Source organism: Chaetodon auriga, chromosome 2 (genome assembly GCF_051107435.1).
Source record: "Chaetodon auriga isolate fChaAug3 chromosome 2, fChaAug3.hap1, whole genome shotgun sequence".
Taxonomy (NCBI): Eukaryota; Metazoa; Chordata; class Actinopteri; order Chaetodontiformes; family Chaetodontidae; genus Chaetodon; species Chaetodon auriga.
The window spans coordinates 6,427,787-6,445,995 of NC_135075.1; the positions used below are offsets into that span (position 1 = coordinate 6,427,787).

Here is an 18,209-nt window from a genome sequence, read left to right on the forward strand (position 1 = left end):
ATCGGGTTACGGTCTAATAAAGCACATTGGTACTGATTACGAACAGTCACAGATCAGGCTAATTACAAGCTAATTGTACTCAGTTTCTAATGGCAGTATGCAGTAAATGGTTTCCCTATGGGTACGTATCTTTAATCTACTTTCCTAAACACAATGCTTGATGTTATTAATGACTTCTGATGATAGTTGAAAGCTCTGCATTCTCACTGCCCCCTTTTTAAGCTTCCCTTTAACATGAACAAACAGCTGCTATTTCTCTGTGCATTAGCTCCTCTTTCTGTCAGCTGCTGTGTTTCTGTAGTGTATCTAGTGACAAGAAGAGACTAGAGTCTCGCCTTGGGAAGCTTCCCATCAGTGTGTTAAATGTTTAACGTGTAGAAAAAGTGTTTTAAGTCATTTTTGTGATGCTCTTATGACTGAGGCTCAAATGCTAACACCTGCATGAGTGTTGAAACTTGTTCTGATTAATCTTGATCACCCTCAACAAATTTATAGACTTCATTTTATTATTAAGATATAACAATAACAATAAATATGAATCCATTTACTGCTTCTTTATAATATGTAGTTATCACATATTATTATTGCACCATTGGTTTTGGCCTTTGTGCTGTAATGCTGTAACAAATTTGTATTTGTCAAAGGCCAAAGTAGCAGAATTTAGAAAAAGCTCAAATAGATTTGGACAAAATGGATCAGTCTGTTGTTGTGGGAACACATCCCACGGCCTTAAGAAACCAAGCTGCAAAGCAAGTCTCGTCTGTTTTGCCAACTCATTTGACTGCTGTCAGGTACCTGCAGGGCCTCCTCTCTTAAAACATTCACCTCCCTCAGCATTCAAACTGTTTGCCTTGGGAGGATTAGCTCTGCTGCCTGGGTGCATGTCTTCCTCTGTCAGTCTATCTTTTGGTCTACATTTCACTGAAGAAAACGGCAGATGAGAGGACAACAGGACCAAGTTACACGTCTTTTCAACAGGAAGCATCATCAGATTACATCGATACGCATCAACTGACAGGTCTAGCTACTGGGACTCCAATCTAAATTTAGAGATCTAAAAAACATCTAAATATGGTCCAGCTTGCACTGCAATCAGATGTTAGCAAGGTGTGGAGAACAACAGTTTAAGCTCAGTGCAGACACACTGCTGGTTACATGAGCAATACCGCACCCCACAGTCATTTTCAACTCCAAGCTTGTGAATCTCACAAAGGGACTTGGTGTTGGAGACAGCAATCCGTCAGTGATGACACATTATTGTCACTTTTGGCTTCATTTTTAGAGAAACTGAGAGAGTCAAGATAAAATGAGCAACACAAATCCCCCTGCTGGCTGCAGGCTCAAGCACCACTAATTCATGCATCTCTAAATTTATCCAATAATTATTTATAACATTGCCTGGAAATATTAATGTGATCTAAACTTTAGAGTTAAAATTAATTTTGGTGATTCTGGAACATTTGAATCGAGTGAAACCATTTGGCTAATACAGAAAAGTCCCAGTACAATTGAGAATACAGAAAACATTCACTGCCTCTTAGACAGACGGCTGTTGTTATGTTACACAGACTCAAAAACGTGGGAGAATGTCCTAAAACCACTGCTGGATGACAATAATGTGACCTGAAAGCCACTGCCATAGTCCAAAAGGACAAGAAAAGTGTTTGATCCCAATTCCAGCCAAAGCGCGGGCACACCTTTGTAGAGAAGGATGCGACAATCATGTAAATCTGCTGTTAGCCTTCCCAACAAGGACGCTCAAACCAATTAAAATGGCTCCTCTGTCATCCAAAAAAGGGAGAAGTGAGGAGGAAAAAGAGCTAGCAGATTTCCCAAAATAACAGCTTCTGCTTACCGGAGAAGTCAAGTGGGGCTGGAGGTGTCCCTCCAGGCACTGACAGTTACCTAGAGCAAAACACCAGAGAATGGAAAGGCACCTGGGGCATTTTCTAGCATGTACCAGACCCACAGACAATTTGTATAAAAGCTGGGCTCTTACTTGGCACTCTAATAACAATATATCTACAGACATATACAGCCTGCATGCAGTCATCCAGTGATGTATTTCTCCTTACCTGTAAGCTCACAATGCCTTATCTGTAAGGTTGCCTTTAAGTGTACATATATAACAACAGTAATATATTGATATATTTCTTTAAAGAGCACTCTTGTAAACACAGTCATTCAGAACCTTTCTGCTAGCAAATAACTGCTTCATTCTGTAACCTATTATTCAGTTTTGTTTGCGCAGCCTAGTTCCAGCGACTTACCTTATAGAGACACATAACTTATGTTTGTTTGTTACTTAACCTCCGATCTATCGCCTGAAACAAGTTTAACATTAGCACTTAGCTACGTAGATATGGAGAAGCCAGTTGCTGCCAAGGAAGAAACACATGCTGAATACAAAGAGCAACGCTATGTGTAGAGGCCCTTCACAACCTTCACACTTCAGATGAGCCACCAAAAAATGTGTGTGAGGTTCTGTGCCAAATTCTATTAATGACATAGAAATAAACTGTAATTATTATTCATCGTTAACTGATTGGTGTCTGAATGTTGCGCTTTTTTAATATTGTTACATCTATAATATATCCGTATTTCCTGCTTTAAGTTCATATTAGAGTATTGAAGCTGATGACAAATTTTCCACTTTGCAGACAACTGAGCTCCATAATGATTGATGATCTGACAGATGACACATGCCTGACTAGCTGTATTAATGAACTTTCTGAACTTTTAAATTATATTCTTCATTACGCTCTAATGACGGCCCGATGCCAGCATCTCAGTTATTAATGAGCAGTGACTTGGAACAACGATTCCATCTCCATCTATTGTTTACTACTGTCCTGTTGTGCTACAAAGACTTTTAGACATACACAGGTATTCTTGACTACTGGAATTCATAATTAAAAAGGTGAAGTGAGGCTTGGTATTACTACAACTGTTAGTGAAATCTGGGATGGCAATGCTGTATGCAGGGACATCTGGCTCGACACCATCAAGAGGCAAACACTGGGTAAGAAAACAGCAGGCCTGTTGCTTTACCTGGCAACACCTCTTGTAAGAGATGATGTCGTCATTTTAAAAATAGATCTTTAATCCATGAAACAATGCAATGCCCTGCACCTCTAATTAAAATAAAACAATGCGACACCCTGCTTCTCTAATTAAAATGAATCTTCCTGAAGACATCATTGAAAGTACTGAAATATTATAGATTTAGTACACAGTATGAGGAGATACTTCAGGTAATCAGCGTTTCAGAAGGAAAAGCCCTGTTCTATATATCCAAAGTAAGGTGAGCGGCAGCTGAAGTGAAATCATCTGTATGTATCTCTGACTGTAGGTAAGTGGCCGTGGAGTTCATCAGTTACAGTGTCGTGTTTTGCAATGACAAACCATTATGAATTTGCTGCAGCTCTGATTTGCATATTTGACTGGCTTTATCCCCAGAGCCATGTGCCATACTCAGCTGACTGACAAAACTGGACTTCTGAGAAACGAAGATGAAATCAAGCAAAATCACATGAACAAAATATTGCGAAAGAGTCCCATATTTCAGTGTTGAAGATGAATACTTGAACAGCGTAACACTAAAAGACAACTTTAAAACAGAAACTTAAACTGTTAAAAAACACTTCCATACCCAGCAGCTCCTCCAATTGTGCAACTCTGTACTTACAGAATAACAGATCAATTTGCCACCATAAGAGTAGATATATCATATTAAGACTTCCCTCCTGAGTCCCTCGTGTAGAATACAATACTTCAAAAATGATTACCACAGTTACGGTTTCAGTCACTCCTAGTCATGCTTAGCATTATCAGATAGCCAAGTCATGATAATAATAATAACCTGCTACATGTCTGCCTCTGTAGAAAGCCATGAGTGGTAAATGGCAGTATGGCAGTATGGCAGCAAGGCAGGCAGGCAGGCAGGCAGCTGCCCTGCAGTCCTCTGAGACTCTCTCTCTACAGTAATTATCATCAGCAGCACTGTAGAGACAATCCTCCTGCATCTTCTACCTAACTACTGCTCTACTTGTCCTTAATACACACACAGACACAAAGACGAGAATTTACACACATGGGATGTGCCGTGCACACTCGTGAACACACACTACAGCAAAAACAAAGTTGTGCGCTCTGACATGGCATAAATATTCACAGCAAAGTCCTATACACGCAAAAGCACTCAAGCTCTTTCTCATGAATACATCCAAGTGATGAGAAGTGGGGCGCAGTGACAAGAGAGAGTGGCGACAAAGATAAACAGCAATATTCTCTATTAATATGAGGAGAAACAAGGCAATAAAGACATTTACAGAGCAGGTCACATTTATTCTGCAAATCAAAATAGAACCAATGTCTCAGTGGCATGCCATAGAAAGAAAATGGAAACAAACTGCGTGGTAGAAAGTGGAAATGTAAGCTGTCACATTAGTAACCAGGCCTTATGATTCGACATGCAATGCTCTGTGACTTTCTTGTCCAAATAAGCCATTCTGACAAAGCACTTGGCTCAAGGTCGAGGCCGGTTCCAAGAAGGCCCACAAAACATGTACCTGGCTTTCCCTTTAGGTCAGGGACACAAGACTTTCCAAGAAACCCTGAGGTACAAATACGCCACAACTGAAGCCATGAAGCCATGAAGCCATGCAGTATTTATGTGCCACCAGTCCAATACTAGTCTGTCATTGTCTCCATTATGTTTTACACCCCAGCGACTGCATTTTGCTTTTGATGCAAAAGCACAAGAAAACCTTTACTTCAAAATGCAAATCAGACGAGAAAGAAGCTGAAGTCCTGCTGAGGGAGAACTTATTCCGTGAAAGAATTTTGCTTTCAGCAGGCTTGCAGCAAGAGTCTTGACATTCAGCGAGTGATCACAAAATGTCACGTACACTGTGGCAGAGGTGGATACTAACTTTGTTTTCTTTCTTACGAAAGGGCTTTATGTTTAAAGCCACGCAAACATCCTCCTTTCAGTCAGATCGGAGTGCTTTTGATTGATGTTTTGATCAAAGCGTCTCACTTTGAGAACAGTCACACAGCGAGGTGCAGCCCAGTGAGAGTTTCAACACCAGTCCATCAAAATTAAAACAGGCTTGTGTATGAAGGAGGAGACATTTGATAAATAAAGAATGGCGTTCTAGAGAAGAGAATTTTGATGGATTTGCATTTGATTAAAGGCTCAAAAGGATATTAAAATTTCTAAATCATTAAAACATTTTACAGATTTGCGTGTGGTTTGGCAGGATAAAATGGCACAGGACAGCAAAAACTTTTTTTGTTCATGAAAATTCATGCGACTTCTGAAATTTGCAGGCTGATCTACATTAATTAAGAATTCTACTGAGGGGATCTCCTGATACAATAAAAATGTTTCGGAAAAAAGAAAAGGTCAAACTTAGACGCTTACAGGGTGCCTTCAACATTCAAAACGATGTAGCATATTCACCTAATTTGTGGTGAACAAATGTTGACATAAATCTAAAGAATACAGGAGAAACATATCGAAGCCAACCCAAAAGACAAAAACTCACAAAGACATTCACTAAAAATAAATTGTGTTGACATTCATAAATAAGAAAAGAACAAAGGACCGTGAATCACTGAGATGTGCTGAATGAAGTATGTCACCATACTCTCCTCGCTGAGCTCTGAGAGCGGCTGTGCCCTCACACAAAGACGCGGAGAGGACAGACAGTGCGATGGCAGCAGCTGCATCAGATTGCCAAGTCCTTGTCGCAGCTGTACTTATCCACGAGTAGCATTGAAGGACGAAATCTCAATACAGTCAACGCCATATTCCCAAAACACTTCCTTAGCTTGGCCATATGGTATTCAGCACGGCATCATGCAACATCAGGACTTCTCCTATGAGGCGCAAGATTGTACAGTCTCGTGTCTGGCTGAGGTCAGGATGAACGTTGTCAAACCACACTTGTTGTGAGAAGTGTCATCACAGTGAGGGGATGTCTGATCTTGGCACTTTCCAAAGTCATTTCAAGACATGCCACTACTTTGTCGTTTGCCCTTCTGTTAAACTTAAGGAGTCAATATCCTAAGGCTAATTTAAAGCAGTTGTCTTTATCACTATGAGAGAGTGGAACAATGTCAAAAAGTCACCATCTGACAGAGTAGTTCTGGCTCCCTTGGAAATTTATTAGAGTCATAAGCCTTAATTTACAGGGGAAGGTTACAAAGCAGGCAATCACCTTTGATCAGGCCCATAAACAGCAGCCAGTCAATGCTGCACTGCTCGTTAATCTGTCACTCAAAAATTCAAAGGGTTGACATCGCAGGTCAAAAAACGCATTTGTTTCGTGAAGGGAAAGTGAAGCCAGCCAGGACCCAGCCAATCATGAGTGAAGATGTGATTCTGCCCTGGCAGTTGGTAACACTAAGAGAACATTATCTCTGAACACAGGCTATTTATCCAACTAAGGACATCAGCACTGTGGTTTTCACAATGCAGCCAACACCGTCTTTAGCAATGCCATAGTATTCATTCAGGCAACAGTTCATTTCCATAGGGATTAATTATGAATGCATTTAGTCATTACGCATTAGGTGACAAGTAGTTAATGCAATGATTTATGTGTTTTCTCGAAATGCGAGTGTACATATCAAAGTCATTTTGTGATGTATGCTGATATTGAATTAAATGACTGTGATCTTAATTTCACTTATAATACACAGTGTAAAAACCGGTTGGACACAGCATCGCAAACACTTACATGTAGAACTGAAACAAAGGGTTGATTAATCCAGCGAGTGGCAAGAATTCTTAATAATCGATTGATTGTTTGATAAATTATTCATCAAAAATGGCAAAAATTCCCTGGTTCCAGCCTCTCTGAATATTGGCTGGTTTTTTAGTCTTTCGAGACAGAATATTTATGCCATTTGAGCTGTTGGACTGATAAAATGAGCCACTTGAGTACATCACCATGGGCTCTGGGCATTCGTCACTATTTGCTGACATTCCATGGAGCAAACAATGATTTGATTTTCCAAGAAAATAACAAGTACGTTAATGTATAATGGAAATTTATTCAAAGCCCCACCAACATGTAGGGTTTCAAAATTCTGGTAAAATACAAGGTGGTAAAGTTCCATGGGAATTAACAGAAATTTCTGGAAAATGACGACAATAAAATGGAAATATAAGGGTTATTTGCTCAAGCTGTGTTCACCATGTCGTATGCAGATAGAAGCAAACCTTTCATCATAATCTAAGCATCAACTGAAAACCCTTCATGTTTGAAATGAAAAAAATAAGCAAGCTGTCTCAATGGAGAGCATTACAAAGACAATATATTTGATGTTTTACATGCAATACATGTTCTACTGGGCTTTTTTCGGCTGTGTTTTTCTCTGTTTAACTGACATTGGCATGAGAACCTATGGTACCCAGTAATCTGCTAGATGGAGTACAGCAACATGAAGGAAGGACTGCTCTGATTGATGATGTGGACAACACATGCAAAGTGGCTGCTGTTGCATGATCTAATCGATACCTTATAGGACACCTGAACAAGTGCCTTCATCACTCAAAACCCTTCAGAAGTCAATAAGAAAGTAACAAATTACTTTATGTTTTTTTTTTTCCCCAACAGTTCATACATTATGAATACAGAGGAAGCACTATGAAGAGCTGCATTAAGGTAGTAAAACACAGCAGGTATTCAGAATACACCGTGAGCACAAGACACTACCCCACTCACACAGGCTATTATCATTAAGTCTCAATGGCTGGACATAGCACAGCTCCATCAGCGGAAACTCTCAATATGCCAATCCAGGATTGATTCCCAAGAGTCTTTGCAAAAAAAAAAAAAAAAGAAAGAAAGCTGATGCTTTCGTAGTTACTGAGGCTAAAGCACAATTTTAATCAGGCATATTCATGAGGAAATTGCAAATCTGTATTGATGTGGCCCACATGACACGACCTTAAGAACAGGAAGAGAAGCTTACTGGACTCCAATCAGCAGGGGTTCAAAGGGGCCTTTGAGATCATTTTAGGACTCTGAACGTCCTCCAAGTGACTGTCCTTCTAATGACCACAAGGGATTCCTTTCCCATCAAAATCTGAGATGGCCTGCCTTAGTGGGTTTTTTTTTTCCTCAATTGCCCGAAAGAAAAGAAGGAAGAAAAAAAAAAAGGCACAAGCATCGCAGGAAGATAGTGCAGCAGAAAAATGAGAGGAAGAACAAGATAAAGCAGACCTTTTGGCAAACTTCAAACCTGATGTACTGAGGCACTTTTCACAGAAAAGCCGTGTGAAGACCAGAGAAGACAATAGAGTCTATTTTTAACCATGAGAGTGGCGTGGCTTTATGGATGGCAATGCTGGTCTGTTGATTCATCTGTTGGTCCACTACTTTGTTCCAACGATCTCAACTATTTGATAGATTGCTATGATATTTAGTAAGATTCTGTACAGGCATTCACAGTTCGAAGACGATGAATCCATACGACTTTAGTGATCCACAGACTTTTCACCTTAGGTCAAACTGTTTGTCCAATACTTTAGTTGATGTAATTTCCATCAGCCTCAGGTGCACTTTACATTAGGTTAAAACTACCACATGTTAGCATAGTAAAAGGCTTAACTAAGAAATAGTAAACATTGTGTTTTTCTAAGAGGTGGAATATACTTGGGTATTCACTGTAACCACTTGATGTGGTTTTTGGTGGATTTCTTTTCTAAAAGGAAACTGTTCAGTGTTGTGTTGCACTAACTTATTACATTTTCAAAAAACATTAAACCCTCAGAGTCATAACTGTGTTTTTATGCGAAAAGAACAATAATGAATGCACTTAATCTGATAGCTGAGCTGGAATGTAAAAGAATTAATTTAAGTATTTACATAATCATATATTACGTTCACATATCTTTAAACCACAGTGTGTGAACAACTGGAGTTTCCAGAGGCACTGAATATCTCGTACTATACAGTGGTATCCCCACATGTCTGGTGAGGTTAAAATCCTCATTACTTGTCATGGCCAGACCCTAACCCCTTTGAAATGACACTGGCTTATTAGTGACGACAAATGACTGCAGAGTTAATTAACCAGAATGCTCCTTACGGGGCATTATCAAATGTTTAAGAAATTAACAGATTGCCAGTTCACCAATTCTATGTAATTGATTTGTTCCAATTCAGGTTATGAACTCGTCTTCTTTTCCCCATCCATTTAGCTAACCATCCGGGAAGAATTTAAAAGGCAACTTTATAGTGTCCACTTCCATGAGCACAGGCTGAATCAGAGAGTAGTACTCAGAGCGACTATAAAAATCATTGCCATACTGAGTGCAGTAGAATGTTTTTCTGCTAATGAGGTGGCAGTTTGCTACTTAGTTGCAACTCATAAATACAGGCTGTCTTGCAATTAGACAAGCACTGTGTAGTAAGCCGTGAGAGAGGTGACACGCAGGAAAGGAAATGGAAGAGCCAAAGACGCAGAGTTGATGTGGGTTTTCTGCATAAACAGGCCAGCATGAAACGCAGGCATAATTCCACTTAAAGCCAGCCATGTAGCAAGAGCATGCCTCATGAAGCACTCAGAAAGCCTGCTCTCCTTTAATTAATAAAGTACTTGAGTATTGATGGCAGTAGTTCCTCTCTCTGTCCTCCACTTTGGCACTGCCTGCATAGATTTGGACAAAGAGCAATGGCAAAGATAACAGGGATGTAATAGTGGTAAAACCCAGGGACACTGCCATTGGGTTTAGCGAAAGCACAAAGACCTGTCCTCACAAACATAACACAGCAGGTCAATCGACTGCATTTACATTGTTAAGTACATCTAGGCATTCATAATCATTACCCTCTGCTTTCCGTTTAAGCCGCTATCGAGAAGTGCTTTAACTCTGGTATATTTCTATAAAAACCTCATTATGTCCACACTGCTTTCTGATGGTATCAAAAATCATGATGGCTATTCATCTACAAAGCAGAAGAAGAGGCAAGTCATGTAAGGTCTCACGTATGGCACAAAAGATGTACTTTTTGCTCTGATCTCATTACTGCTACCACCCACTTGTAGCTTCTGTCCTTGTCTCTTAAAAGCTAGAGGTCGTGTCCAGACCATTAGAGTATGGAGACAGAGATGACGTCTGTCTGTTAGAGAGCTGGGAATAGAGCAGTAGAGCAAAGACAGAGGCGGGAGCAGTAGAGCATGGCTCCAGGATTTAGATCAGTGAGATTTGCATCATTGGCAGGTCTTTAGGCAGGGCAGGTCTAATCTCCCACAGACAGGCTTAAGAAAGGAAAACCTGACTGTTCTGTCTCTACAGATAGGGATTTCAGTAATTAGCATAGTTAATAAGAGCGGGAATACAGAGTCATGTTCAAAGGTGTCGGGTCTAAGGGGAAGATAACACAGGAATGAGGAGAAGGCCATACAAGGGTGTGCAACTATGTCACAGTTCACCCCCATATACATCCACATCTGCAAGTATGAAATTGGTCACAGGCGAATACCCTGGAGCCATATTCATGAATGTCTAACTTAACAATGGCAATTCACTGGTGCTACAAGTCATGGTGTCATCATGTGTCATGATCTGTTCCTGTTCGATCTCTTGAAACTGCAAATGAAGTTCTCAACGCAAAGTGTTTGCACCACCTCAATAATTATCATGGCAAACGTGCCTGGGACAAGTAAACTAGTGGGTCAAATTTTGACATGCAGCAAAAGCATCTGGGGCTGTATCAGTGCAGAAGAACTGCCAGTAGTGTGGAGACAATTTATTACTTTGAGGGCAGCTTCTTTATTGGTGTCTTTATTGCCACCAGCAGCAGCCATGCGTACTGTAACACTGCCATAGCTGTTTTTATGACAAAAACCACACCATCAGGCTGCCGGACTGACGGTGTCAAAGTCAGGTCTCAATACCTTGGAAAAAAAAAAAGTTCATAAGGGGGTGGCCGAAGGCAAACTCAATTATGAAATCCAACTCACACTTAAGATATATTTGAAGGTCTAATTTCAAAGATGATAAATTAGCTAGTGTGACAGCTGAACACAATCTTCAACATATTGCACTTTGAATGAATTACAGCTGTCAGCAATCACTGGCATTGTTTTCTCAACTAATTTCCAGCCTCACTCCCACTTTTTCCTCATTATCTGTACAAGAACAACAGCAAAAGTTCAGCTGATAGGAGTGCATTCACTCATTGCATTCCCCATTTCAGAGGCTGCCAACATTTCCTAATGACTGCAGCCCTTCTAAATAATTGAAAAAGTCTAAGCACCTCACCAGCTACAGAAATGGCTATTAACCTTGGTGAAGCGATATTCAAATCCAGTTAGAGCTGACTTCGTCCTCCAGTATCCCTTGCGGGGAGGAAATGTAAATGTGTTCTTGCTGAGACAGATGGGGAAGCCGCCCGTTGTTTGAAGTTCCAGCAAAAGAAGTCGTTGCAAGCAGAGGACTCTCCACCCCCCTCTGTAAAATATTCAGCACCCAGTCTCATTGAGCCACCTCTCTTCCCAGTGTTTCCCTTCAAACCGAGCTGGGCTTCAACACTGCTGGGTTATTACTAAGCAGGCACACCTTACAAAAAATAAAAAACTTAGCAAACGTTTACAAATTCACCACTGTGCAGCGACAGTGAAAAACAGCCTGAGGATTATCTCGCTGTGCAGACAAGAATTCAAGAGATTTGATTTATGGGAGAGAGTGAGAAAGAGAGAGAGAGAGAGAGAGGGAGAGACAGAGAGAGTGGGGGTGAGAGAGAGAGAGAGAGAGAGATGGAACAAAAACACAACATCCCACTCCCCCTTTAAGAGCATCCTGGAGCCTAACCATCTGAATATATTGTGATGTCCTCTGCATTGTTGTTGACAAATCATGGCAAATTGAATTCCTCAACTTAGCTGACATACTGTCAAAGCTGATTTGATTCTATTGTAGAGATACCTGGCTGTCAATCAGTTCAAGCTCTGATACTGTGCTACAGACCAGAGAGAATCCCTCATCATTACTCTTATCACCTGGCCCGAGAGAGAGCGAGAGAGAGAGGGAGAGGGAGAGAGAGGGAGGGAGAGAGAAGTGGAAGTAGTGGAAGGGAAGCAGGTACAACAGCCAGCAATGATGAGATTAAAAGTTTTGCAAGAGTTTACTTTTTAAGGGCATGCCAAAGCAAACTGCACACCACTGAGCAAAACAGTACATTCTGGGAACACTGGTAGACATGTACAGTACCAGTCAAAAGTCTGGACAGACCTTCCCATTCAATGGTTTTCCTTTTTTTTTTTTTTTCCCTAAATTGTAGATTAATACTGAAGACATCCAAACTATGAAGGGACACATATGGAATGATGTAATAAACAAAACAGCGTGAAACAAACCAGAATATGTTTTATATTTTAGATTACTCTAAGTAGCCACCATTTGCTTTAATGACAGCTTTGCCCTCGCTTGGCATGCTCTCAATCATCTTCATGAGGTAGTCACCTGGAATGGTTTTCAATTAACAGGTGTGCCTTGTCAAGAGTTCATTTCTGGAATTTCTGGCCTTCTTAATGTGTTTGAGACCATCAGTTGTGTTGTGCAGAGGTAGGGCTGGTACAAAGGTCTGTACAGTGAATAGCCCTATTTGACTACTGTTCTAATCCATATTATGGCAAGAACCACTCAACTGAGTAAAGAGAAACAACAGTCCATCATTACTTTATGGCATGAAGGTCAGTCAGTCTGGAAAATTTCAAGAACTTTGAACATCCTGCAGTTGCAATGCAGTCGCAGTGCAGTCGCAAAGACCATCAACCTGTATGATGAAACTGGCTCTCATGAGAACCGCCACAGGAAAGGAAGACCCAGAGTTACCTCTGTTGCAGAGGATCAGTTCATCAGAGTTACTGGCCTCAGAAACCACAAATTAACAGCACCTCAGATTAGAGCCCACTTCCCACTCCTCTGCTTCACAGAGTTCAAGTAGCAGACACATCTCAACATCAAGTGTTCAGAGGAGACTGCATGAATCAGGCCTTCATGGGCAAATTGCTGCAAAGAAACCACTTCTGAGGAAGAACAAGAAGAAGAAGAAGAGAATTGCTTGGGCCAAGAAACACAAAAAATGGACATTAGACCAGTGGAAATCTGTCCCTTGGTCTGATGAGTCCAAATTTGAGATTTCTGGCTCCACCCGCCATGTCTGAGACGCAGAAAAGGTGAGCGGATGGTTTGTACATGTGTGGTTCCCACTGTGAAGCATGGAGGAGGAGGTGTGATGGTGTGGGGGTGCTTTGCTGGTGACACTGTTGGTGATTTATTCACAATTCAAGGCACACTTAACCAGCATGGCTACCACAGCATTCTGCAGCGATATGCCATCCCATCTGGTTTGCGCTTAGTGAGACCATCATTGGTTTTTCAACAGGACAATGACCCCAAACACACCTCCAGGCTCTGTAAGGGGTATATGACCAAGAAGGAGCGATGAGCGATGCAGTGCTGCGTCAGATGACCTGGCCTCTACAATCACCTGACCTAAACCCAATTGAGATGGTTTGGAATGAGTAGCAACGCAGAGTGAAAGCAAGCAGACAACAAGTGCTCATCACCTCTGGGAACTCCTTCAAGACTGTTGGAAAACCATTCCTGGTGACTACCTCATGAAGCTGATTGAGAGCACACCAAGAGTGGGCAAAGCTGTCATCAAAGCAAATGGTGGCTACTTTGAATAATCTACAATTTAGAAAATAAAAAAAAATAAAGCAAAACCATTGAATGAGAAGGTGTGTCCAAACTTTTGACTGGTACTGTATGTGGGTGATGATTGAACACAGTACAGAGCAGGAAAGTACGCAAAGTTGAGAAATACACCTTGGACATACAAGAGGATAATACAACAATAACAACATTATGATATCAAGACTGGGGCCGATACCAATGGCTGATATCACAGGAATGTGATATGTGTATGTAGATAAGTACTTATTATTCACTTTGGCTGTAATAGATTCTTTCCTTTCAAGTGTGACAATCATTTCATTTAAATAATTTAATTTATTTAATAAAGTATTTCTGATCAAGCTCATTTCTTATGTGTGTAAGACCTTGATAAATTTGGCTGAATTTAGCATAATCCTGACCCTCTACACACTCCTTGTAACTATTTCTCCTTAAATATACACATTTTTATCTTGTCCGCTAACTGCAACACACATAAATTCCAAAAGATACCTTTCAGCCACCTAACTGGGTCACCCTTCCGAGCAGCTTTCCCTGCCACATATGTTCTGAACAGTGATTTGGAGGACACAGTATTGGGTCATTGTTCAAGAAGAAATTTCTTCAGTTGTTTGATCTATGGGGAGATGTGCTACACATTCGTTCAGGGTTTTAAAAACACAGTCTGTAACATTTCCACTAGTTTTTACCTATCAAGGTTGTCTCTTGGTTAATTCAGTCATTACACATATTGTCTGTGCATCAGTGACAGGTGATAAGATCAGCAGCAGGATGATCACAACAGAAAGAAAGTCTAACTGCAGACAGTTAATTACTTAAAATATTTTTTCTGTCGAAAAGGTGACGTGAAACCATGGATGACCTTGCAAGCCCGTTATCTACAAAGGAAAAAAGCAGCAAGTTATATGTCAGAAACAACTTTCTGCATCCTCCAAAGTAATCATATAATTGAATCAATGTCTCGAAACAGCAAACACTACAACCTTCACGAAGGGAGGATTTATGGCAAGACTGCATTAGTTCTAGCTTGGCTTCCTCATACACAGGCAACTGTATATAGGCTTCACGGAAAAAAATATTTCAAGAATAGTGGAGTACAAATAGCATATCCCACCAACAATAATCAGGACAAGCTCTGCCTCACGTTGCCAAATGTGTAAATAGTGTACATGGGACATACAATTATTCTGAGCTACAGAGGCAGTTATACATTCGTTCTTTGAGTCACTGGTCTTCACCTTGTATGTGTGTGTATCAAGGGACAGTCTTAATGCAGTGGAAGAGACCGATGTCCCAGTCTCAGACTGCAGGGCCTTGTGTTGGGACCAGTTGCAGAGAGAGACGACCTGTTACTGAAAGCAACCAAGGCCCTTGGAATTGTATTCACTCTGACTTACACTCAAACAGACTCTTAGGCCAGCCGCTTGTGCATAAACACACACATTTATGGCTCTCTGTGACTAATAGCGGTGAAAAATGTCATTTTATTTCCCAGAAAACATGCCTTACAGATTTGTGAGAATGTTACAGAAATGAGAGAGGCTGCTGTTTAGGGGACACTGAACATTCAAAGTCACCAGTATGAGGTCTTTTTGTCATCCATCAGTCCTTTATGTATAAAGAAACACCTGAAACTAGAATATCTCTCTGTAAATAGAGCAATTCTACAGGGGAGTTGGAACTGTAGTCCAATTTTAATTTGACAGAAGAAAAGAATGATGAAACAGCTATATTTGTACATAAAGATTTTGTTGAGTGTTTGTTGGACCAACATTATTTAAGCGGTTTTTGGATGACATTTAATTTGAAATTATCTCAAGATAACATTTTTCTCTCTCTTTCAGGGGATGATCGAGGAGTGTATAACAGCTCTGGCATGAATTCAACTTTGAGGAATTTCATAATGTTCATTTTTTGTTGACATAGTCGGAAATGTGGAAATTAAATTATATGTTTATAACTGCGGTCATAGTTACAGGTGGGGTTGAACTGAACAACATCACATTGAGAGATGTTTCTAATTTTTGTCCTCCCTATTTACATACATGAGGGAGGCAGAATATTAGAAACACCTCTGAATATAATGCAGCTCAGTACAACACCACCAACTATAACCTCAATGCTAAAACACATCATTGAATTAACACCTGTGTGGCCGCATAAAACATCCTCAACATTAAAGGCAACATAAAAGCAGACATTGTGGCTTAGCTGGTGTACTGGATTACATTAGATTATACATGTGTATCTAATAAAGTGGGCCAATGAATGCATGTGCCAAGTCAAGGATTCCTCTGTCCGCTGGGATGTGTGGTTGAGAATGTGTTCACTCATAGCACTGGGCTAACCTGCCACCTAAATTACAGCAAATCTCACCAGTGACAGACTCACAAAATGCAGAATGGATCGTTCCTGTGTTGTGTTGTCTCTCAAAGGGAAATAAATACATCAGGGTTCTTTTGATACATCTGACAATACCCATAAATTTTCTCTTACTCTATTGAATTATACTCACTGATGTATTAACACATACATCACTTGAATGCTGGTAAAGGTGGAATTATTTTTTTTTACAATATACACTGATGGGTAGCTTATGAATTTCACCCTGGGGATCATTTTATCCATAATACTACATAATGTTGTCGTAATGTTGATGACAATTTGTATTATTAATCTGAATCTGCAAAGTAACTTAAGATATACTTGCAGTGGAGTAAAGAATGCAATACTTGTCTCTGATATGTAGTGGAGTAGAGGTAGAAAGTAGCAGAAAGTGGAAATACTCAAGTAAAGTACAAGTGCCTGAAAATTGTACTTGTGACCACTGTTGTAAATGTATTATATGGTATGGGAGCAGTCCCTGCCCAGTCCTGTGTTTAATGAAAACCATTACGCTCCGGGCACACCAGCTATCACAAAGACCCTCCCTGTTCCAAGTGTCAAGATTCCATCAATACAAAAATCTGTCAGGGCAGCACAACAAAAGCAGGCGTGAAAAGGTAAATATGACATGAGATTGCGAAAGTCCATCTGTACTGCTAACACAATGCCAGAGTGTGGCTTCTTAATTCGAACAATGTTTCCAGTATCAACAGGTTCCTGCTCTGTCCTTGCAGTCAGGACATCTGTACAAGCGTTACTATAAACATGTATACAGACACGGTTCTGATAAAAACCAGATCTTTGATGCTCGCCGAGGAGAAACACATCAACTATCAGAACATGCTGACATTTGACACTTATTATGAAAACATAACTCTGCTTTCTCATCTGGAAATGTATTTGTTTATAAGTCATTACAAGACAGGGGGCTGTATTTTTATTCCTCTCTGTTTTGTTCCATCCTGTTTTTAATCATTAGTCCTAATGCTCTGTTTGCATAGCGGATGACAACATAACTGCAATCATTTGCCGTTGTGCAAGTAGACAAACCTGTTGTTCACAGCTCACAGACACTGGAGGATCAAAGGGCCAAGAATGGACCGTTCCACTGTGGTCTTATCTGAAAACTTTGAGCTCCAGTATGTGCTGGTGGCAGGGTTCAGGTATGTCTCCTTCATAGCAAAGCTGTGAACATGTATGTGCTGTTGATAATGAACCAAACGTTCAAACAGACCAGAGTAGAAGTATAAAACCTAAAGAAATCAAATATTAGGTAATGACTGAAAGAAATACCGAGACTTAGATTACAACTAATTTAAAAAAATGTTTATATATGCCAGGTCAAAACTTAATCTTTTAAATTGCTTATGTATGTTACACATTCGGGTTTACACATAACAGTTTAATGTCAAACGCTGTACTTAGCATTTTGTTACAGACATTAGTGCAGAGTTCAATGAGGTTTTCATCAGAAAAACAGCTTTCCAAATACTTTAATGTTTTTGAAGAACAACAGTCATTACCTGGTCTATGTGATGACAGTTATTACAGCACTATAGCTTACATAGTGTCGTTACATCACCGGCGGGCTGTCACACTGTTCAACTTTGATCTTCCAATCCTCTCTGCTCGGACATGCTAACCTGCTAGCCACGTAGCTACACTAACAGCTCCCTGAGACGATAACAGCGGACATACGACAGCAGAACAAACCCGCGAGAGCTCAGACCTGCATTCACAGTACTGTAGCAGTAATAGTACCTTGAGTTTGTCCAGAAGTACGTGCTTAGAGGTTGCTGTCCTCAGTCCTCTTGCTGCAGCCTGGGATGCCATGGATGCCGCCATGTTGACACGGAAGACTAAAAAGAGATGACGTAGGCAGCATGTGCGCGTTAACGCAGAGCCGTCCATAGGTCAACTGGCGGACGTGGGCGGTGCTTGGAAAAGAGGCAGACATCCACCGAGTCCCACGTTCAGTGTGCGTGTGCGTTCATGTTTAGCAGCTGCACAGTTAAAGGTACGTGTACAGCGCTAGAGTTTAGAAGTTAAAGTTAGACCACTCAAAAATAAATAAGAATGAAACAATGCACGGACATCT

General features: G+C 40.5%; 1 protein-coding gene across 1 annotated transcript in view; it reads right to left on the reverse strand.

The window, feature by feature from the left end:
• Positions 1-17,972, reverse strand: part of suclg2 (succinate-CoA ligase GDP-forming subunit beta) — an 88,667-nt gene extending 70,695 nt beyond the window's left edge. Inside the window, exon 1 of the mRNA XM_076751367.1 lies at positions 17,873-17,972. Coding sequence (XP_076607482.1) covers positions 17,873-17,956 — 84 coding nt within the window. The 5' untranslated portion in view covers positions 17,957-17,972. The remainder of the gene's footprint in view (positions 1-17,872) is intronic.
• Between the last annotated feature and the right edge of the window lie 237 nt (positions 17,973-18,209).